Source organism: Psittacula echo (genome assembly GCF_963264785.1).
Source record: "Psittacula echo genome assembly, chromosome: 24".
NCBI lineage: Eukaryota > Metazoa > Chordata > Aves > Psittaciformes > Psittacidae > Psittacula > Psittacula echo.
In genome coordinates, this window is record NC_137759.1 from 4760208 (window position 1) to 4782512 (window position 22305).

Consider the following 22305-nt stretch of genomic DNA (forward strand, 5'->3'; position numbering starts at 1 on the left):
AGCGGATCCGGGGCGGCGATGGGGCGGGTGTGAGCGGCGGGGGGCTCGCCATGAGGTACAACGAGCGGGAGCTGCTGTCCCTGGCCCGGCAGCCCGCGGAGAAGGCGGCCGAGATCTTGATGCGGGTGCCCAAGAAGGGGAGCGGTGAGAGGGGGCTGAGGGGAGCGGGTGGAAGCGGAGAGCTCGGCTTCTGGGGGGGTAGGTTCAAGGTAGAGGACAAGGGAGCACGCACTGGGTGCATTGAGTGGGCAGGACTGGGGGTACTGGGAGGTCGGGCTGGGGAGCACGGGTGCTGCCGTCTTGTACAGGCTGGGGGGCTTGGGGCCATCGCGGCTGGAAGGGACCATGATGGGGCAGGGGGTGGGAGGAAGAGGCTCTTCCCTGGAATATCCGAGCGGATTTCCTTGCAAACCAGCAGTGGAGCGTTGAGAATCGCTCCTTTTCCTGGGTGCTTGTCTCCTTGGAGACCTGTGGACGCTGTCCCTGAGTAACATCAGTGCTGACAGCCCCAGGCCGGGGGGCTGCATCCTGTGCCTGTCAGTGAGGGGATGCTGTGCACTCATCCTGCCCAGGAGCCACTTAAGAAGCTACAGCGTGACTCTGTCACCCTAGGGCTGCAGTGCAGGCTCGGGGAGGTGGGTGCAGAAGGGACCCTTGCACCCAGGTTGGGTGTTGAGAGCTCCTCTGGGAGCAAAGGTCTGGACTGGACCAGGGCTTCCCCATGGGTTTGGTGGGATCGGCGCCATGGTGGACAGTGGCAGGGATGGAAGGGGCTTCCCTCTGCCCCATCTTGCTGAGCGCTCACCCCTTCTGCCCGCGTCAGCACTGTTTGTCTTTGCAGTGTTAAAGAAACGCCTCGTGAAGCTTGTTGTCAACTTTCTCTTCTACTTCCGGACGGACGAAGCGGAGGTAGGGAGTCTGCTGTGTTCTCATTTGTCTCCATACAATCCCAGCCTGGTTTGGGTTGAAGGGAGCTTCAAGCTCCTCCAGCTCCAACCCCTGCCACGGGCAGGGACCCCTTCCACTGGAGCAGCTTGCTCCAAGCCCCTGTGTCCAACCTGGCCTTGAACACTGCCAGGGATGAGGCAGCCACAGCTTCTCTGGGCACCCTGTGCCAGCGCCTCAGCACCCTCACAGGGAAGAGCTTCTTCCTTATAAGTGATCTTAATCTACCCTATAAAAGCTCCTCTCTCTCTCTTCTTTCTCTATGAATTGATTGCATGGGTTTTGAGTAACAGTGCAATAAGAGGCTGCCGGATCCAGGACACAGCAGCCACGTTTCCTCTTCCATCAACTCAGTGAGAACTCGTAGGGGTGAGGAACAGCGCTGCCATCTCAGCACTCCCAGGTGCTTCTCCTGGGAGCTTGAAATGAATCTGTTAAACATAACTGTTGCCCCAGAGCTGCCAAAGGTGGAGTTTGTGATGTTTGTCCATAGGACTGTGCCCTGTCATGCCAAACTGCGAGGGGAGGCTGAGATTTTGCTCTCCTGGGAAAAGCATTAACATTGCTTTTTCTTTCTATGTCAGGAATTTTACGTGCACACAATGCTCACTGTTACTGGGATACTCTGGTGGCCATACCCTGGCAGTGTTGGTTTTGTGGGCATGCAGAAGCCCTGCTTGGGTCTAGAAAAAAATAGCACTGAGGGATGTGACCTTTGGGTTCTGTTTCCAGCTTTGCCACTGCTGAGATCTGGTGATTTTTAGTGAATCCCTTGATAACTGTTGCTGAAGAGTCTTTTGTTGGAAAATGAACATGAAAGTGCTATAATGATGCGTGTGAAGAAAAGTGCTGTGTGCATGTTGGTGCTACAGACAGGAGCTGGAAAGCTTCTAGTGGTGGTTTTAGACTTAGTCTATCCAGACTCTTTCACCCTGATAAGGGCTGAGCTCCTCTTTCCAGCACTACCCTTTCCTCCTCTTTGCCCAAGCACAGCCACTGCTTCACTGGCGCTGCAGTGGCCATTCTGCAGGGAGATGGAGATGCTCTGAGCAGCCTCTGGCACGTGTCCCTGTGCAGGCTCAGGCCTGGCTCCTGCATGGCTCCTGCACGGCTCCTGCACTGCTGCAGGACAAGGCTCTAAGGACAAAGCCCATCTCCTCCACTGCCACCAGCGCTGCTCTGCTCCCTTTCCTGGTGGTGGTTTGGAAGCACGTGTGTGTGCTCTGATGGAGGGGAGAGGATGTTCTTGAATGGATCAAAAGAGCTCAGCAGATAGGTGGAGAGTGCTAATGTAAAACCGATGTGCCAGAAATAGAGAATAAACCAGGTTTTTCAGTGTCTTCCCTGCTGCCTTGTTTGCCTCTCACAGTTTGTTTAGCTTGGACAAAAGAATTTGCTTTTTGTGGGTTGTCTTTGTGGCTTTTATCCCCCTTTGGTCCCCATGTCCTTGCTCTGTGCACTAGGGAGCAAATAGCACCTACCCTTTGTCGGTTTATCCTGAGCTGTTCTAGTTCATCACATGCTGTTCTTAACCCCCTGCAAGGCTCCAGGACTGCCCGTACCAAGTACGGTGTGAGTTGTTCTGTGTGTCATGTTAAATATTTCATCTTTGTGTGATTTACTGAGCAAGGAAGTAAATCGTCAGGGTCCTCACATCACAGAAACAATGCTAATGCTGGGGTTGAATGTGAGCAAGCAGAGATGTTTAATACCCCATTCATGTACACAAAGTGTTCCAGGTAGGACTAGCACAGTGAAGCATGACTGCAAACACCAAAAGGTTCATTAAAAAACATGGAACATCCATGGAATTGGAGTGAATTACTTTAAAAGTAGCATCAAGTGATGAAACTCACTTAAATGGCACTCAGCAAACCGTGGGTTCAGACCACTGTTGTGCTGGTGGACAGCGTGGCTTAATCCCTCTCTCTGGGTCTTTTCCAGCCCATTGGAGCTCTGCTGCTGGAGCACTGCAGGATCACCAAAGAGGAGGAGAACGTCTTCTCAATAAGTGAGTTCTGTCTCTGCATCTCCTTTGTGTTTCCTTTATGACAAATAGTGCTGTGTAAAAGGAAAGGTTTTGCTGCTTAGCTCCTGCTTTTCCCTCTCTTTCTGTGGTGACAGTAGGGCCAGTGCTCCTCAGCCTTTTCCTCCTCCTCGATGCCCCTCAGCCCTTCTCCTCCTCCTCAGCTGCCAGTTACCACTCTGGCCTTGCCATCCCCCATTAGTATTTTGTTGCTGGCTGAACCAGTCTGTGTGACTCGCACAGCTGCTTGTGGAGAGAGAAGCAGGAACAAACCAGACAGACCATGGCTTGTGGAAGTCCCTCTCTAGGAGGGTTTGGTGCTGACAGATTGCTGCTTCTGTGCTACTGCATTCATCAAAACAAAAGTCAGCCTCAGCTAAACCATCTGCCGGGCTAATCTAGCACCAGTCCTCCCGTCACGCTGTTTGTCCTTGTGTTGATAGCCGTGGCTCCAGCTGGCCCGTGGTGTGTCGTCCTTTGTAAGCAGTCTTTCATCCTACAACTAATCATTGTGTGAGAGGTATGTGGCAGAAATAACAGGATGTTTCTCCAAGGCCATCCCCATATCTTTTGGCCTGGTTGTCAGGCACAGCTGCTTCTCTGTGCAGAGCCTTGTCTTCTCTTTCCACTGGGAGAGGTGGTGTTCTTGCTGTCTGCAAAGCACCCTCAAACAGCCTGAACATGCTGATCTCTCTGAGCACCAGCTCCGAATTTCCTTAGGTTTGTTAGGAACTGGTGAATGAGGGGTCCTGGAAAAGGAACCGAGTGCAGTTGGGGTCGGGTCGTGTCCCTGCACGGCAGCCCTAAGGGGTCTGGTGCAGTCTGACCCAGTTATTTCTCAGCAGCAGCCTGGATCTCTATAGACTGTGTACTAAAGAGCAGAGCTCTGAGGACAATGTCATTAATTAGATGTCCTGATTCTGTCTTGGTGAAGAACAGGAGTTGCACAGGGACTTGCTTTCTGCTGTGCTTAGTACCAAATTCCCAAAAGCCTCAAGCAAAGACAGGTCAGTGCCTTCTCTGAGTACATTTAACGGCTCAGATGGCTGCCCTCTGCATAGATCAAAATTGCTTCCTTGGGGCCATTTTCCACTTGGATTACTCAATCTGTGTGGACTGTTTGCAAGGAGCCTCAGGGAGCTGCAGTCAGCTATGGCCATGTTGGTCTGGTTCAGTTCTGAACTGCTGCTCTCAGTGGGAGAAGTTGCTCTTACCCCTCTTTGCAGCGGTCTTTGGCTGCTGGCAGACTGTGGCAGAGGCTCAGGGCCAGCCCAGAGCCACGCAGGTTAAGGGAGAGGGGCCAGAGGCCTGTGCTACCAGCTCGATCACAGATCATCTTGGTTGAACAGAGACATGAACTGCAGCCTCACTGTTGCTGTGAGAGCACAGTGGGGCACAGGCAGCACTGCCAGGACCTCCCTGAAGCCTTTTCCTTGTCCCTGGTAGGTTTCATTGAGGAGCCCGAGAGGAAATACTGCTTCGAATGTGACAGTGAGGAGCAGTGTCAGGAGTGGATTGAGGCACTCAAGCGAGCCAGGTAGGCTGAGCCACCGGTGCCAGGGCTGTCTTGTGTGCTCTGGGCTGTTTGTTTTCTGGGATGGGCTTGTGGTGAACCCAGGGAGGAAAAATGGTTGTCTCCTCCCAAGCCAGCTTCCCTCTGCCTCTAAATAGCAGCTGAAACTTCACATCCTGTCCTGCTCAGCCTGCCCATGGTCTGTTCCTGTCTTACAGCTATGAGTTCATGAGGAGGAGCTTGATCTTCTACCGGAATGAGATCCAGAAAATGACAGGGAAGGTGAGTGAGTCCCTGGAAGTTGGCTTGTCAGTGGTGATGGTGGGTTTGGACTGGAGCAGGGCCGGCAGTCTCTGGTGTTGCTGGCAGCTGCCCTGCACAGGGCTCTTTGCTGCCATGCATATGGAAAAGATCCTGTAGTAAGCCAGAGCCTGAAGCCATGGTCCCAGCAGCCAGACCTGAGTCTTCCTCCCCTCAGCAGCCTGCGTTGTGCCCAGCTCTGTCCCTCTTCCAGTGGTGGAGCGGCCCGAGGTTTGTAGCTGACGAGATCTGGCCAGAGCTGCCTGTGAGCTCTTCCAAAGAACTGGTGGGAGTCCCAGCACACGTGGGTCAAGATGCTCTCACACCCCTGCCACCTCCTCGGAGCATCCCTGCTGGAGGTGGCTGCAGCTCACCTGTGTGCTCCTGCACCAGCGTGGCCTTGAACCATGCGTGGTTGTTCCCTTGTGTCCTCCCTGGGGGCTGCCTGGCTTTCTGCACCAGAAACAGCAGCCAGGGCTGGGCTGGGGAACATCCAGCCCTGCAGAATGGCTGAGGGACAGTCCTGGCCTCTCCGCTTGTCTGTGTCTCACCGGTGCCTTCCCTCTGCTCTTGCTGCAGGACCCCTTGGAGCAGTATGGGATCTCGGAGGAAGCCCGCTTCCAGCTGGGAACACGCAGGCAGTAATCCCCTCTCTGGAGCTGAGCTGGTGCCCGGCCCCAGGCTCCCCTCGCCGGGGGCAGCAGCAGCAGTTCCCAGCAGCAGTGACCAAGGGACTTTTTAATTTATTAGCCACATAACTTTGTATGGTTTTTTGAACACGGAATTCTTTGCACATTCCCACTTGCCCCAGCTCTGGAGGCAGCCAGGCTTAACTGTTGCACTGGTGGCATGAGAGCAGAGGAAGCAGGGGCTGAACAGAGCTGCAGCACCCACTGTTCTCTGCTGCTGGGGCAGGCCCTGAGCCAGCTCCAGCCCTCCTCTTCCTCCCCTCCTTCTCCTGCAGGGAGCTACTCAGCTTTTCTGGCTCAGGATCTTCCTGCAGTCTCCAGGGGTGGTTCAGCCCCTGCAGGCAGAGGATGCTCCACCTGATGGCATTTCTGTGCTTGCAGGGTTAACCCTGTCCCACCCACTCCTGCTCATTGCAAAGCCATTCCATGCTCACCAAGCCTGATGGTGCGGAGGAGCTGGAAGCCTTCCACTAACAACAGGAGAACTCAGTTGCAGGTGCCAGGGGGTGACATCCCCTGTGTCAAGGCAGCCGCTAGCACCGGCCTCTGGAGCAGTTTTCTTCTTTCTCCCTCCTCTGGGCAGGTTGTTTCAATTCATAGAGGCTCGAGGAGCCCACTCTGCAGCCCACTTGGAGCACTCCACAAATGCATTTGAAAGCACAGCTGAAAGCACAGGAAGCAGAGGCCAGCCTGAGACCCATGGTGGGGGCCAGGAAGGAAGCCAGGCGGAGGTTTGGGAAGATGGGAACTGCTCCACTTTGGCTGGAGGTGGTGGCTTCAGGCCCTGCAGAAGTTAATCTTGGGGAGCATATGAGAGCTGGGCAGTAACCCTTCATCCCCTGAGTTGTTGCAGCCTTCCCCTCCTTTGTGAGCATCCGAAGAGAAAGACTGCAACACTGGGAGCCCAGGACACTGTGCCACAGTCATGGTGAGCTGCCAGGGAACAGGCGCTGCCATCCCTGGGGCTTCTGCAGCGAGGGGGTAAGTGTCAGGGAACATCCCTCCTCGAGGCTCTGCGCCTGCAGCCAGGCTCTAGCTGCACAATGGAAAACTGCCCAGGGATGAGGGGTGGAAGGACCCGTACCCCGGGGCTGCAGCAGACCCAGATTCCTGAGGCCCACAGCAGCAGAGGATGCATCCGGCAGCAGCTGCCCTGGAACTAGATCAGGAAAACCTCCAGGAAGCCCCTGGGAAGGTCCCAGGTACCATTGTCAGGCCCTTGATGACAGAAGGGACTCGACTTGGGCAGATGCAGCACGAGATGAACTTTGGGGGTTCACCTGGGTAGCAGGAGCACTGCTGCAGCCAACAGCACAGGGTAAGCGAGGGGCAGCCTGTGCTGTGAGCTGGGCTTGAAGGGAAGCTCTGAGTCTCTTCCACTGGCTGGGAATTGATGCTGAAACAAGAGCCTGTATTGCAAGCCTCAGTGACCTGGCCTGCCCTCGTCTCATGCTGCTGGGCACCGGGAGAGTGGCAGATGTCACTGATGCTTTAGATTCAATCTCAAAGCCAAGGTTTTTCCTTTCCCTCCCCAGATACTCCCTTTCCTTTCAATCATTCCAGGTGCTCGCTCCAGAAATTGCCGAAACAAGCCAAGGGGCAGCTGGCCTGCACAATAAGCCGAGGGCAGGATGAGGTGGAAGCAGAACCCAGGGCGGTTTTGAAGACAGATGGCAGCTCCTAGTGGAAGCAGCAGTGAGGGATTAAAGGCAGGACCACAAAGCGTGTGCTTTAGGGAATTAGTGTCCTCAGCTGACTTTTAAAGTGCAGTTTAATCCTCACAAGCCTCCTCTGCTTTACCTCAGTGCAGGGGCATGTTCCTGACATGCTGGTAGGTGCGCAGCAGCTTTACTGACTGTGACAGAACCTGGTCTGGTTGCTTGCAAGGATGGATGGGTGGATGCAGCTCCAGCTTCAGCGCTGGTTTGCCAGCCAGGAACGCTGCTGCAGCACCGCTTTAGGGGTAGAAACCCAAAGTGAGCTCCCTGGGGTTCAGCATCCGTGAATTCATCAATGCACAAAGTCAATCCATACATAAAGCATGGGAACGGCCACATTGAGTCATTTCCAGCCAGCAAGCGGCTCATATCCTGCTGCCCTCAGGAACAGCCCCTTCTCAACCTTGTGCCTTTCAGCTCCTGGCAAAGCTGCCACCCACCACCTTCACTGTACCTGAAAATGGGCATTTTACGTTACGGGAACAGTTGGGGGAGCAGGAGAGAATCCCACCCCCTATTGAAGAGGTTAATGACATTTCTGACCTGAATGTAAGACAAATGCTGTGAAGCCTTACATGGGCCAGTGGCTGGCTCGGTAGGGAACTTGGATCAACTTCCAGGCTAGCGTAGGACACTGGGTGAGCTTTCAGGAGGATGGTACTGCCAAGACACCTCGAGATCCACGTTGACTGCTTGTGATTTATGGACAATTGGTCATTTTTCCTCCTCTGGTCACTGTGCTTTTGTATTTCAGTGCTGGCTACAGGCTCCCGATGGTGTCCTGAAGCCATTTATGTGTTGTACAGCGACATTTCCAATAAACACTTGTTTTAATCTTGGTGGTTGAGAAACCAAAACCTTCCCTGGGGAGGGGTGGCTGGAGAGAGCTCTGCACTTAGGGGCATTGGAACAGGCTGCCCAGGGCAGGGCTGCAGGCACCGTCCCTGCAAGGGTTCACACCCCGTGGAGACGAGGCCTCAGTGCCATGGGTTAGGGGTGGCCTTGGCACTGCTGAGAACGGTTGGATGTGATGCTCTTAAAGGTCTTTTCCAACCCAGTTGGTTCTATGGAGACGATGCCCTCAGCCCTATGAGGAGGAGCACGGTGGGAGCTGGAGGCAGGGACCCTGCTCAGGACGCAGCTGCAGATGCTCCAGGTTGGAGGGGTTTGTACGGGAGCTCAGGTGACAACCAACCAGGCTGCGGTAGGGCTGGGTCCTGCTGCTGCCTGTGCACAGCACCTAAAACCCCACCTGAGGCCAGGAGTTGCGTGAGCACTGGGTGCAACGGGGCCTGCAGCTCAGTTTGAGGCTCCTCCAGCCATTTCTCTTCAGAGGCATTTGAACACATCCGTTTCCTTACACTGGTGACATCGCTGGCTAGAAGGGGCCCCAGGAGATGGGCACCAACACGTTAAACCCCATGAGCTGGGCTGTCCCTGGCTTCCCTGGAGCTGAAGGCACTAAGTCAGGATGGGGGGGGATATGGGGGGGGGCCACAGCTGCTGCCCCCAAGATAAAGCCACATCCAGAGCCCTCATTTCCTTGCTGGATGCTGGCACCGGCCCTGCTGAAGCAGTGAAACGCCACAACAACACGGTGTATTAAAATACAGACACTTTAATATAAAGACCAAACTTCAAAGCATTGTTTCAATTACAAATCAAGGTAAAGACACAAGAAATTAAGTGGAGGGAGGGGGGGGGAAAGAAAAAAAACCCCTAACTCTTACATTGGGGAGAATTAGAAAGGCAGGGTGGAAATATATATATTATACATACATATATACACAGCAGAAGAATTCATTCTAGTTCTATGGAAGAATGAAAGGACAACTGAGCGGTATAAACCAAAACTCCAACAACAACAACAACAAAAATAAAAGATAAATTAGGGGAAGTTTGAATTTTAAATAATTCAATTTAATAGACTAAAATTATATAAACTAATTCCTAGTCACTAGGAAACATCCCATTATCACTGCCCTAAGAAAACGGGGGGGGGGGGGGGGGGTAAAAATCCACTTCAAAATGGATTTCATTAGTAGTTAAAAGTTTACGAATCAATTCCTGAGCAACAGCAACCTCCTCACCTCCTGCTTTCCCTATCCAGGGCCCACTCGGCAGGGGCAGGCTCTGACACCTTGAAGTAGAACAGAGACCTAAAGAGTCGGGGTTTCCAAGAGGAGCGGGTTACAAAAGGCTGGCTCAGCCCCTTCCGCCTCCTCAGCTCCACAACCAAAACCATCCAAAGCGATGGGGCTGCACCAGCGACCCCTCGAGCAAACCGAGGGGTCCCAACCATGAGAACTTCAGGGTTCGCATCCCAAATCTCGGCGCTTTGAGATGGGATTTTGGGGTTTAACCCAGAAAAACTGGAGAAGCAGGGTCACAAACAGCAAATGCGCTGCGGAAGTGTTTCCCTTTGTGTCTTAGGTTTAAACCCTGAAGTTCCCATCTTTTCTTGCAATACTCAGTCTAAATAGACACTTGTATATTTATAATGCATAAGGATAAATAAACCATGGCCCAAGACCACCCTTAAAAGTGGCAATCCCTCGTTCAGTGAAAACCTGACGTGCAAGCAATGGAGCAAACAAAAAGGAGGAAAAAACCTTCGGAACAGCCATAAAAAGTGGAAAACTCCTACAGGGAGCGCAGAGCTGAGCTTCCCAATCCCTTCCTGTGATGTCTGCTCAGTGCGGCAGGGATAGGTCACAAAAACACTGGAACACTGAATCGTTTCTTCTCCCCAAACTGTAGTTTCCAAGCACGTTCTTGTTGGTTTGCAGTCCCCTGCAACAACATCCGCACCTTCCCCAGAGGAATCATTACTTGGAGCTCCCACCACTTAATCCTCTTTGTGCTTTTGGCTCAGGCAAAACAAGGAAAGCAGAATCTGTCAAGAGCTGGGTGGGGTGGGATAACTCCCTCCAAGAAAGAAGCACACCCATAACGTTCAGGCTTCCAAACCCTGTGTTCAAAGACTGAATTCAGCACAGGATGGTTTGTACCTAGGACTCGATCCACCAAAGCCTCCTCCCATCACATCAGTTCTAAGGAGCATCTTCTGCCATGGGAAGGGGCAGTGACCCCGGGCTGGGGAAGTACCTTTGGTACCGTGCCTGGACGTGATCAGCACCAGCTCCAGCCCAGCCGAGGAAGGAAGGATCATGGGGGGGCCTGGCTCTGGAGAGGAGTCACCATCGGCAGCCCAACAACTGAGCCTCCTCTTCCAGTAGCTCCTGGAGCAGGGCTGGGAGCCGCCGGCAGAGCGAGGGCTCAGCAGCCTTGTGCCAGTGTCCCCACAGGGTGACAAAGAGCGTGGAGAGCCTGGGAGGAGATGAGCTGCAGCACAGCCACCGCGTCCCACCAAAACCAGCACCGACCCATGGCAGATGCCAGCTCCGCACCCGCGGGTGCTCCCCCTGCCCCGCAGCCGCTCCTCTGCTGGGGCTCTTCCGAGTGGAAACCAGAACAGGTCAGGGGAGCAGAGGCTGCTTTCTAAACACAAAATCCCCGCAGAACCAAACCACGCCGGTCCTGAACCCCGCGACCATTGCAGATAGGAGGAGTTTGGGTTGGAAGGGACCTTTAAAGTCACCTCCCCCAACCCCTGAAGAAGGAGGTTGAGGAAGGGGCACCAAACCTGTCAGAAGGAACCTCCTGAAGGCACCGACACACACCCGGCCCCGCGGCCAAGTGATACTGAAGCATCTTGAGATGTGATTCAGATGCAAAGGAAGAGCTCGCCAAGCCTGAAACCTCTGCTCGGCAGATTTCAAACGGAGAAGTTACCTGCTCAAGTGTAAAGAAGAAAGCAACTCAACACCGAGGTGAAGTAACTGGGCTGGGTGAGCTTCAAGGCCGAGGAGTGCCAAGCCCTGGGGGTCTGAAAGCTCTGGACTCACAAAACCAGTGACCGGTGGCTCCCTTTACGTTCAAGCGATGCAACCTCCTCGCCTGGGTGCGTCAGTGACCGTAGGCGCAACCACAGGCTCAGTCCCTACAAGCTGACCTCCATCCCATAGGCACACCCCAGCAGCCAGTCCCGGCACAGGGGAATTCAGCTTCAGCCCAGCCCCAGCCAGCAGCAGGGTGAGCACAAAGCGGGCACCACAAGATCAAGCGGTTGTTGCCATCAGGAAGGAAGGAAACGAGCTGGAAGCACAAGAAGGTATTTGTCTGTTCCTCTGGTCAAGCAGACACGAGTCCCTGCCATTGGAAGAAACCAGCTGGAGATGGTGCCACGATCATCCAGGAGGTGCTGCATTCCCCGATGTTGGCAACTCCCCCTTCCTTTATGTCCTCCAGCAACATCTTCCCACCCTCTCCCTCCTCTACATGAAAAGCAGAGCAATGGGACTGCTGGTGCCCCTCATGCCCCGGCTAACAGAGGAATCGTTGCTGAATGATGAATGCACAGCAAAGAGCACGTTGAGATCTGGTGCCTTCGGAGCCTCGCAGCCTGGTGGATCCCGGTGGACTGAGCCCAAGCCAGAGGCAGCAAATCCCCAGGCAAGAGCAGGGCTGGTCCCTGCCAGGCAGCAGCGAGCGCAGGCTTTGCTCAGCACAAGGCTCAGGAAGTTCCTTCTTTCCTCTTGGCACCGCACGTGCTCCAAGTGCTCCAAGCTGTATCTGAGCTTCCTGACAAGTCCCTGGCAGCAGCGGCACGGAGGAGAAGGAACTTGTGGGACAGCCATGGAACGAGTGGACCCGGCAGGATGTGGTCACGCAGAAGGAATCCCCTTTTGGAACTGGCTGCTCGGCTTCGGCTTCTCGCAAGTATCTCCAGTTATTGGAAACAGGCTCCAGACCCCTGGCACAGCATTCCTACAGGAGGGTCACGAGGGTCTTGTAGCCATCTGGATCAGATCTTAACAGCTCAAAGCTATGCCTTCAGCAGCCCCACAGCAAGATAAATGCTCTCCCCTTTGGCAGACAGAGCAGAAACAGGTTGAACGTGGCCAAGGTTATGGCAAAGCGAGAGAAGATCAGGGAGTGCCGAAGACACCACCACAAATCCCTTGGCAGCATCTCCCAGATAATACAACCCGAAGACACCAGTCCCAGGCCCTGCACTTGCCTGGCTCCCATCTCAGCACTGCTCCCCACAAGCGTTACCTCCTCGGGGCACCTTCCTGGAAGCACATCCCAGTGGGGATTACTACAAGGATTTAGATCGTAGCTGCCACACAATGCAATTACTCAATGCCAGGTGTAACCATGCCTTACAGTTCCACCTTGCTCCCCAGACACCAACTGCTGAATTGCCATGAAGCTCAGGGCAAAGCTGAAGGGGAGCATGAAAGGTCCAAGGAACACCGAATCTTGGTCCCTTTTCAGAAAAGGATCTGAAAAGCAGCAATTAAAAGCTTGGGTGCCCTCATCTTTCTCAGCAGGGATATAAATGATAAGGGGGAGATAGAATTAAGGCCGCTGCCCCTCCAGCAATTGCTCAGGCACAGCCTACCACGGTAAAGCCTTCAGACACCGAGCACTCTGCCGCCTGCCGGGAAGGATGCTAAGGCAGCTCTGCAACTTCCAGTCCCTCAAGGAGCTGGAAGAAGCTGGAGCTGCCCGACTCCCAGCTGCACAACATCTGGGTTACATTGTCTTCCTGGATTCCAGGACATAAACTGTGTACGGCTTCTACTAGAAGCTACCGGATGCTTCTCAGCTCTCACCCTCTGAGCATCTTTGCCCTTTTCCAGGTTTCCATGTCTCTGTTAGGAACTCAGCAGGGCGCGTCGCTGTCGAGTCCTCTCCCACATGCAAAGCACAAAACGGTTCCAAGATGTCCCTAATTTCCAGGGCTATCAATCCCTTCCCTTTCCAGCGAGTAAGGCGGCGCACTCAGATCAACAGCTTCCGCGCACGAAGGCTGCCTATGGAAGACACACTTGGGAATCAACAGAATAACTGCACTTTGTCCTAGATCTCTACTAAGATTGCCAGGGATGAGGTACAGAGGAAAGGGCCTCACTGAAATCCGTAGGAGCCTGTGGAGTTCAAGGACCACTCTGGAACACGCCAGCACGGCGCTCGCAGCCGTTCCTCACGGAGCCAGGCAGCAGGAGCGAGCACACAAGGGAGCGCACAGGGCAGAGGTCTCGTGCTGACTTCAAACCCTGAGGCCGGAGTTAAGCAGCTATGAACGAGTTCTTTGTGACCATGGGATGCTCTGGCCTTGGCAGAGCCCAAGGCCGAGGGGAATGCCCGACTGCTGGAGGTGGGAGACTCCACAGGGAGCACGACCGACCCGGATGGGATTCCAGGACAGCGAGCACTCCGATGCAGAGCACTCAGGGCTGCCCCTCGGAGCACAGGCCTGGCAGGAAGATGTTCCCCAAAGCCTAAACGTCATTTTGCTGTTGCAATTCCCCTTCTTTGACTGTAGTTTCCTTTAGTGGTACCTGGCCCAGTCTGAACCACAGCCCAGTGTGATCTCTACTGAATGGATCATCCTCCTCCTCCCTTTGTGCACTCGAATAAATAAGTTTTTACAAGTTTACTGTGCATTGTACAATCTAAAAATAAATGAAATAAAAGTATATGAAATTTATATTTTTCTCATCACATCTCTATAAAATACAGCTGCTGCTCGGAGCAGCCCTTTCTGTACACAGAACACCAAATCACAATACAGGAACTGCACCAGTCGGATCGTGTGGCAGCACGTAGGCAAGATCGGGGTGTTTTTGTGAACTACCATTTAGACCTACTTAAAAGCAAGGAAATACAAAAGCAAAATGCACTTTGTCCATCAATGTACACGGCTGATCCATTTCTGACTCAAGTATCAAAACCCTATTAACAAAATACATTGTACTTGGAACAAAAAACAGCAAGCTGAGAAAATCTGCTACCTGCACCAGGACAGAAGCCCTACGTTCAGTCTTCCCAACGTTGTAGCAAGGGCCTACCTGACCAACACCAGTGATCACACCCCCTGTGCATATGCCAATGACATCCCAAAACAAGGTACCAGACTAGCTACCAAAATTCACAGTGACTTGAGTGCCACCAGCAATGGCAAACGGCCCAGTGAAGTAGTTCGAATGGGGCAGGACTTGGGATTCCTCCTTTCAAAGGTGCCTGAGCTGGTGGAGCTCACCTGGGCCACCCCAGAGGAGAACCCGAGTTCTGGTTGGTAATGAAACACAGTTAAACCCCCCCCAGTTAACAGAGTTCCAATTAAAACACAGCTTTAGTTAGAAGCCTGCCTTTCTCTGTAGCTCCCACTGCTGCGAACCAGATGGCTTTTGGCATATGAACAGGGCAAGGTGAGTAAATAAGCTGCAGACCCTTCTGAGAACTGGGTTTGGCATTGCTCAACCCTTCAAATTCAGCACCAAGGATTCAAACTAGAGGCACAGTTCTGACGGATGAAATAGCACCGAGAGGAGGCTCTTCACATCTCTGCTGGTGTGCCAGTCCTTTATTAACCAGAAAATTTAAGAATAAGTTGTGTTTATGATTCTAGGTGGAATAAAATAAGTCAAAATTGTTTTCACTTTAAAAAAAAGATAAATACTTTATCTAAACTATCAACAATACAAACTGGAGCTTTAAGCATTTCTTTTGCCCTTTTTTTTTTTTGTCTTTTTTCTGTTTTTTTTAACTCAGATTCACAGTAAATCTTTTCTCTGTTGTTTAGGTCTTTTTATGGTTTTATTTTGTCCAGTAGTAAGAGTAGAAACCCCTGCACAGGCCAGGTGAGCACCTTTCAGTGGAAGCCGAGTGAAGTTGGTCCACGTTGTCCTTGCATAGGTCACATTGGGTTGAGGTAGAAATCCTAGTTACCTGCACAACAGGAGGAGAGGAAGAGACTCATCTAAATAAAAGACAAAACTCTGCCACGTGTTAGATGTGTCAATCATTTCTACACTGCTCCAAGACCTTGCCAGCCAGCAAAGGAGGAGCAACTCTTGTCCCAACTGCAGTTAGACAGAAAGGATGCCTCCAGGAGCAACACGCAGCCTCACAGCTGGTTTTAAGCTTTCATAGAATGGTTTGGGTTGGAAGGGACCTTTAAAGCTCCTCCAGTTCCAACCCCCTGCCATGGGCAGGGACACCTTCCACTAGGGCAGCTTGCTCCAAGCCCCTGTGTCCAACCTGGCCTTGAACAGTGTAAGCACATTGAACTCGGTCCTCCCATGAAGGACTTTGAGGTGGGGAAAGTAAGGATCCCCCCTCTGCACTTCACCTTTTCCTAGCACACACTAATCTGCTTTGCATTTTGTATTACCCTGGGAGGGAAGCAAAGCAGTTTAGCCCCCGATCCCAGAGTTCAGCCTTGGTTCACCCAGGACTTTGAGCACAGTAATCACACCAAAGTCAATGAACTGCTCAAGTATTTGACCTACGTTCAAGAGTCGCACAGAGCAGGACCACAGCTACGGTCCATCTGTCACACACCATCTCCTGGTAGCAATACTTCTGTTGCTTTGCTCCGCAGGCCAGCTTTGTCATCCAGCTACTTTGCTCCATCCGTCACTTTTGTGCCTTGCTTATTCTGCTCAGAACCATTTTGTGACAGGGCCCATCACGTGGATGGCAGAGTCTAGCCCAGTATAACCTCAGTTCCAGGTAAGACAACTGCTTCAGCACAAGGCTTTCACGCTGTTCTCACCTGAGTCTCACAGATACAACCCCCTCCTTGACCCTTCTCCCCCATCTCATTTCTATTCAGGGTCTTTCAAGCCCCTTTCACATCACACTGTTGCTCTCTGCTGGCACGCAGGGACCACGTTACTCAAAACTCAGCCTCACTTCCTTGTACGGAAGGAGGAATTAATACTTACATGCCTCACAAAAGCCTAATGAGGATTTGTTTGTGTCTGTGGAGCAATTTGATGATGAAGACACTATAGACAAGGCACAGTCAAAAGAATCTCTCAGGTATATATTGTAATTGAGTCATATGCTTTATAAGTGGCAAAGAGTATTCAACCATAAATTGTATGTAGCTTTGGTATCAGAGAACAGCAACAACATATAAAGACCTACAAGAAAAGCACGGAGCAAGCCCTGGGGCCTAACAGACCGATTTCACTTTGCAAGCACAAGCTGTTACATCAGGATGCCACAGAGTATTTCCATTAACAGTAGCCAACTCTGTAGTGGTGCACGTTATTCTGGAGTTACTCTAAAGACATTTAAATACCTGCTTCGGTAAAAATGCACACAGTCTCCAGAACCCCTCCTCTCTTCTGTGGCCCCAGCCTTTATGAAGCACGGAGCACAGTTAACCCTGAACATTCCCTGTGTTCTCATTCACAGTGTACTCAGTAAGCCAGCGATTGCCAAGTGAGGATAAATAGAGCATCTGGTGAGTTGGTGACTCTCAGCCCTTGCAGGCAAGTCCAAGGAAGCGATAGCACACAGATAAATCACAACCCTTTGCTACTTGAGGTTGTGTTTGCCATTGATGCAGGGGGCACATTAAGTGCGATGCAAGACCAGTGCATTTGCTCTGCAAGACAAAGCTGCAGCTCATAAACCAGAGATTTATTTTTAACTCTGTGATTATTTAGAGCAGTTGTTACTGAGTGGCAGTAAAACCAAGACCACCACATTGCCACAGAGAGTCACAAAGCAGCACCACCAGGCAGCCTAACGCTATGCGGACATGGACTTGGGGAGATGCAACAGTCTGTGTCGGAAGGCAAGAAGAAGGGAGGGGGGAACAGGCAACAACCACTTCCAGTAACTGTATAAAACCATACTTAAAAATAGACATTTCCTCTTGATTCCTGATCTTCAAAATAAACATTTGCATGAAGTGATCTCAACCTGAACATAATCCTCATGTCAGACAAGACAGACCAGAGATACTATTGTAAGCACTCCTTGTCGAGAAATCCTGACTCCCAGAACAGAGAGCATTAAGACTCTCCATCCTCTGCCATCAAATCATTTGCTTCCCACATTTGAGAGGTTTTTCTTCCCCAGAGCCCATCCCCAACCTCTCTCTGAAAAGCAAGAAGCATCATTCAGCATCTTGTACAAAACTCCTCTTTTGTTTGATCTAGCCTTACCTTACAAAATAAGAACTGTTAGCTAAGCAAGCTCTTTATCGTGGCTTAACCCCAGAAAGGTGCGAAGCATAAGGAGGCTGCATGCCAAGTGTGACCCACAGAGCGGCCGTGCCAGCAGCGTTGGACTGCGTGATCATGGGCGCGGACTGTGCCAGCGCCAAACGGGGCAGAGGCGGGTGATGGACTGTAAAGGAGGGGCGGGAGGTTTTGTGCTGCAGAGAAGCTAGCTTAATAGACAAAGAAGCGTTAGCAGGTTGGACAGAAGCAGCAGAAGAGGGTGGCAAAAAGGCTTCACCAGGTGGGATGGATGGCAGGTTCTGCAGAAGCGCAGGCTCGGAGTTAGAAGCGAGCAATGGAGGAGGTGGGGGCAATGAAACGTTAGGAGGGGGATGGAAAACAGATTGCACTGGCGCTCTGTTGAGGTGCTGAGCAGATCTAGTCTCACTAGATGTTACTAAATTAGAGGAAGGGGGTGGGAAGGATGAGGATGAGGTGCTGGCAACAGCCTGCAGAGGGTTTAAGCTTAGCACTGTGCTGCTAGAGACAGCACTGCTGCTGAAACTGGCTCCAAACTGATGAGGAGAGGAGGCAGAAGGCACCGCATGGTTAAAAATACCTGCAAACAGGAGAGAAAAACTCAGCTTCAACAGACGGGCTTTGTACAGTCTCAAGTGACAAGAGAAACAAAACCAAAAAGAAAAATAAAAAGAAAACAAGCAAAATCAAAATAGTTACAGCCCCATACAAAAATATGCAGCATGAGAAGGTAGCAAGCAATGAGAGATAATGGTGCAGGCCAGGAGGTACAAAAGATTTCACTTACCTTTCCTACTGCCAACCTCTAAATGCCACGAGGAAAAATGGTCAGACCCAAGAACTGTCAGTTCTATACCACACAGGTGGACTTTTGATGAGATTACGTGGTCTTTAGAGTTGTATATCTGGAGACTCAAATTGCTGCTCTTCCCTCCCCACCCTCCTGCTTTCCCACTTACAGGAAAGCAGAGGGGAGATTGTATTTCCAGCAAATCTACGTGCTGAGAGATGTGAGAGTTAGGATTTCCCGACATGGTGCCTGAATGATTATGGACAGGTAAGAAAAACTGCCTTGGACACTTAGTAACGGCAGGTTCAGACTATCTTCTAGTCCTGCCAGCTTGTCTCCGGTTTGGGCCACAGAAGCCAAGCCTGTGCAGAATCCCAGAAGTGCAAGGTGCATATGGCATTGCCCTTCCTGGCAAAGAAATGCTCTCCATGTCCATTCAAGAGCCAGAATGCTACGCAATTCCCAACACCATCTCCTCTGAAGAGGCACTGATGTTTTGCTCTTCCTGGATCATGCTAATTCCATTCAAGGCCTAATCTCAACCTTTACTCAAGTTGTCAAGTTAGAGATCCCCAACTTGGTACCAGGACAAGTTAAATCTTTTACCTGCAGGCGGACCCAAGCTGGTTCCAACACAGCAACATCTGAACAAGCATACATTATGAAATCACAAAGTCTGGGTGTATTGTTTCATTAAAGGTGATACAACAAGCTCATCTAGTAGGCAAAGCTCATGAGATTTCACTGTGGGGAACTGCACTCATCCTAGCATTTCCGAGAGATAGAGGAGACTGGTTATGTGGGACAGATCTGCTTCACATCCTGCAGAAATGAAAGGGTTTCACCCCTGGAGAGGCAGTGTCAGACTTTCCTTTAGGCCCTGTCTTATACCAGAGAAAGAGTTCTGCCTACCTCCAACTGTTCCACCTGTAACCCCAGGAGAGAAGTTCCCCATAGTGTGAGAATTAGTCAGTCTGGTTGCAGCTGATGACACGTGGACCAGACTGGCAGCAGCTGGCATTGAATTAAATAAGGACTGCAATACTGAGGAATTTGTCACCGAGTTGAGGTTTGCTTGCAAGGCCATGGGGCCGAGGGGGAACTGTGATCCAGTGGTCAAAGTGTTTAGGAAAGGATGGTGCGTCTGAACAGAAGATGCTGGGTTGCCTGCTGAAGAAACAGCAGTAGAAAGGCTTTTACCATTCAGAAGGCCACCAGAGGAAACAGCAGCAGAAATGAAAAGGTTGTGGCCGTTTTTAAACTCCACATCTCGGTCCCGTCCTTTGCCAACCTTTCCGTTATGCTGCAAAGAGTTTTTGTCTGCAGAACCCCCAGTGCGGATGCTGATCTCGCTGATCTCTTTGCCTTTGACCCCTGCCCGATTTAAGTCTTCTCCTTTCGTGCTGCTGAGGCCTTCGAGTTGCCTCTTGTTCAAGAAAGGATTCGTTTCCGATACCCCCACATCTTTGCTTCGCTGTGACTGGAAACCCAGGGTGCAGTTGGAAGTCGTCACATCCGAAGCCTTATGTGGAAGAGAAGCACCATCGATAAAGCTGTGTAAACCCATGTCACTTGACAGTCCACCATTGTATGGAAAGCCATTAGTGGAGTTTGTACTGGGGCTGAGCCCATCCGCCCCGGAGGAGGGCATGGCAATGGTTTTCCTGGGGTGTGCAGTGATCTTGGCATCCATGGCAAAGCTATCCTCAGTGGAGGGCCTGAAGGCAAACAGCGAATTCTGGCTCAGAGATGAAACCGACTGCAAGGGACTATCTGTAGTTTTGGTCAGGTTGATGTCGGATATTGGTGAAAAAGTAGATTTCCATTTACTGCTATTCATGTTCTCGTTGCTTTGTGCTTGTTTCCTCCCACCTAAGCTGCCACCTAGTTTGGGAGAAGAGTTGTAAGTGTCAAAAACCATCATTCACTGAATCTGCTCATTAAGAAGAGGGGTTTAATTTTTCAGACACACATTCTATCAGGCTGTAAGTCTATTTGGGATCCAATGGCAGAAATATTTGTGAAGTCACCTTAAGTTCTTAAAATTTACTTTAATGCTCTGAAGAAGTTCGAGAATCACAGATCTCGAAGCTCCTCCAGCTCCAATCCCTGCCACGGGCAGGGACCCCTTCCACTAGAGCAGCTTGTTCCAAGCCCCTGTGTCCAACCTGGCCTTGAACACTGCCAGGGATGGGGCAGCCACAGCTTCTCTGGGCACCCTGGGCCAGCGCCTCAGCACCCTCACAGGGAAGAGCTTCTGCCTAAGAGCTCATCTCAGTCTGCCCTCTGGCAGGTTAAAGCCATTAAAATCTTTGATCTACCCCAGCCAAGGGAAATCATGTCCCAAATCTGTACGGTGTCTACTCACTAAACTTGACGCCACACGGGATGCTGAGCTACTTCTTCCTTCATCTTTGTATTACAGATCCCTCCTCAAACCCTCAGTCAGTGAAAAACCCTGGTCAGAGCTCTAGGGATTTGTGATTACAGAAAGAACTAATCCCAAATCTGTAAATCTGCCCTGGCCGAACTGCACTCTGCTTAGCAGCACAGAGCACAGAAACTCCTGCTACTGACAGCTTCAGTCAGAAGCAGACACCCATGCCCAAGCCCATCCATTACAACAACTAACATTCCTCACACCTACCATTTTCAACAGTCTTCTGTGGAGATTTGCTTTCCAATGAGATTGTTGCAATTTTCCTCTCAATTCTAGTGGGAAAAGAAAAAGATTATAGCACTCACTGCAGACCTTTTGTTGCACAACCACTCTCGTAACGTGTCTTCCTCATGTTCACGACTTAACAGTTGATTAGAGTACAAAAAGCCAAGTCATCTAGATAGCTCTATGTTACTAAAAGAGCTTAAAAGCATTAAAAAAATCCACCACAAACTTTAAGTAGAAGCTATTACAGAATTACTGTTCTTTGCCGAGATTAGTGCACGTTCGGAGCCCTTCTTTGTTGCTTTTCTTTCACAACAAAAGCAGGCTGTTGCTTCTGTTTCTACAAAAGTGGTTACTTTTCCAGTACCTTAAACAAGGAAAAAATTGCACCCCACAGGCAGGCAAAGGGTGATGAATAATCAATTTGCAGAGCAATGTATCAGCCAGCAGTTTGGGGCAGGAAGCAAAGAGTTTGGAACCAAGCTGAAACTGGGAGTAAGCAGGAGACAGGCTCATAGTTAAAGATTACACACACAGCCTCACTACCACCACAAAGCAGTGTAGTAAAAATGCATTTCTACACTAATTCTTTCCAAGGCCAGGCTGCCAGCCTTGCAAACACAGCAACAGCTCCCACATTCAAGCACTACTTCCTAAATACCTTCCCTGTTCACAGTTTCAGCCACATAAGAGGCTTGGCATAACGGAATCAGCCTCCAAGCAAAGGGAACAAAGGCGGCTTAGCGAACCTCTCCTTTTAGAGCACCATTATCAGCTCCCAGAGAAATCTCATCCTGAAACCTTTCCCTGGGTATTCACCTGCTGCTGTTGTGCTCATCTTCAGATCCCTGCTCTTCATCTGATGTTAGAGGGGAGTAATGAACGCCATTGGTCTGAAGCAGGGGCTTTTCCTTTTTCAGTACCGGGGGCTGGTCATTATCCTGGTAAGGAACAGGAGAGTTCTTCAGGGAGTTTTCAGGAGAGGAAATGGCTGTTATTTCTAAAGGCTGGTTAATGTTATTGACCTGGGCAAGAAGGAAAGAAAGCAGTTACAGATGAGAGTATCCCTTTAAAAACAAAGCATCTTACTAAGGGTATTAAAACCAGGCTTAACTTGCTCAGCTTTAGGATACGGCAGCAGCTGCTTGTTTAGCACTGCTGCTGTTCACCACCCGGCACTAAAACCTGGGATGAAAGCTTAAATATAGCAGAAAACCAGCTAATTTTCATTCTTTGCCTTTTGTGTTTTAACGCAGAAATGAAAACACGGGGTAATCACATTTCTTCTCAAACTACCACTGCAGGACCAGATGAACACAACTTGTATAGCTGGCTTAATTATGCAAGAATGCCATATGCTTCTGGCACTCGTAAGCTATTTAGTCACTCTTAGTTTAAACTATTTTCAAAATATTTAACCTAGAGCCTAAAAAACCAACTTCACTGCAGGAACAAGGTCTGTGTCCTAAGGAAAGATTATTACTTTTAATTTTCAATGCTCTGTCAGCAAAGAACTCCTTGCAGATGTTCTCCCTCTACAGAAATAGCTCCCCAACTTTTCAGCAATTCCCTGGCCTCTCAGA

The 22305-nt window shown here is 50.9% G+C and overlaps 2 protein-coding genes across 18 annotated transcripts in view; one reads left to right on the top strand and one right to left on the bottom strand.

The window, feature by feature from the left end:
* Window positions 1-36: 36 nt before the first annotated feature.
* PLEKHJ1 (pleckstrin homology domain containing J1) lies at window positions 37-8029 on the top strand. 3 transcript variants are annotated; one of them, XR_013958446.1, is made up of 7 exons: window positions 37-144; window positions 842-909; window positions 2890-2956; window positions 4418-4508; window positions 4703-4766; window positions 5364-6791; window positions 7037-8029. XR_013958446.1 is itself a non-coding variant. In XM_080633865.1 (6 exons), exons 1-6 carry the CDS (start codon window positions 51-53, stop codon window positions 5427-5429), a joined length of 450 nt encoding a protein of 149 aa, XP_080489991.1. In that variant the 5' UTR covers window positions 37-50; the 3' UTR covers window positions 5430-8029. The 3 variants fall into 3 exon arrangements, 1 of the variants encoding a protein (XP_080489991.1); XR_013958447.1 differs by having other exon boundaries at window positions 5364-6454; XM_080633865.1 differs by having other exon boundaries at window positions 5364-8029.
* Window positions 8030-8799: 770 nt separating this feature from the next.
* The window catches only part of DOT1L (DOT1 like histone lysine methyltransferase), a 73294-nt gene continuing 59788 nt past the window's right edge, over window positions 8800-22305 (bottom strand). For 6 of the 15 annotated variants that reach the window (XM_080633749.1, XM_080633742.1, XM_080633741.1 and 3 more), the window contains 4 exons: window positions 21542-21747; window positions 20705-20769; window positions 18970-19941; window positions 8800-17847 (listed from right to left, as the gene is read on the bottom strand). In XM_080633749.1, coding sequence (XP_080489875.1) covers window positions 17267-17847; window positions 18970-19941; window positions 20705-20769; window positions 21542-21747 — 1824 coding nt within the window. In that variant the 3' untranslated portion in view covers window positions 8800-17266. Of the gene's footprint in view, window positions 17848-18054; window positions 19942-20704; window positions 20770-21541; window positions 21748-22305 lie in introns of all 15 variants that reach the window. The other 9 variants (XR_013958416.1, XR_013958417.1, XM_080633747.1 and 6 more) reach the window with 9 other exon arrangements.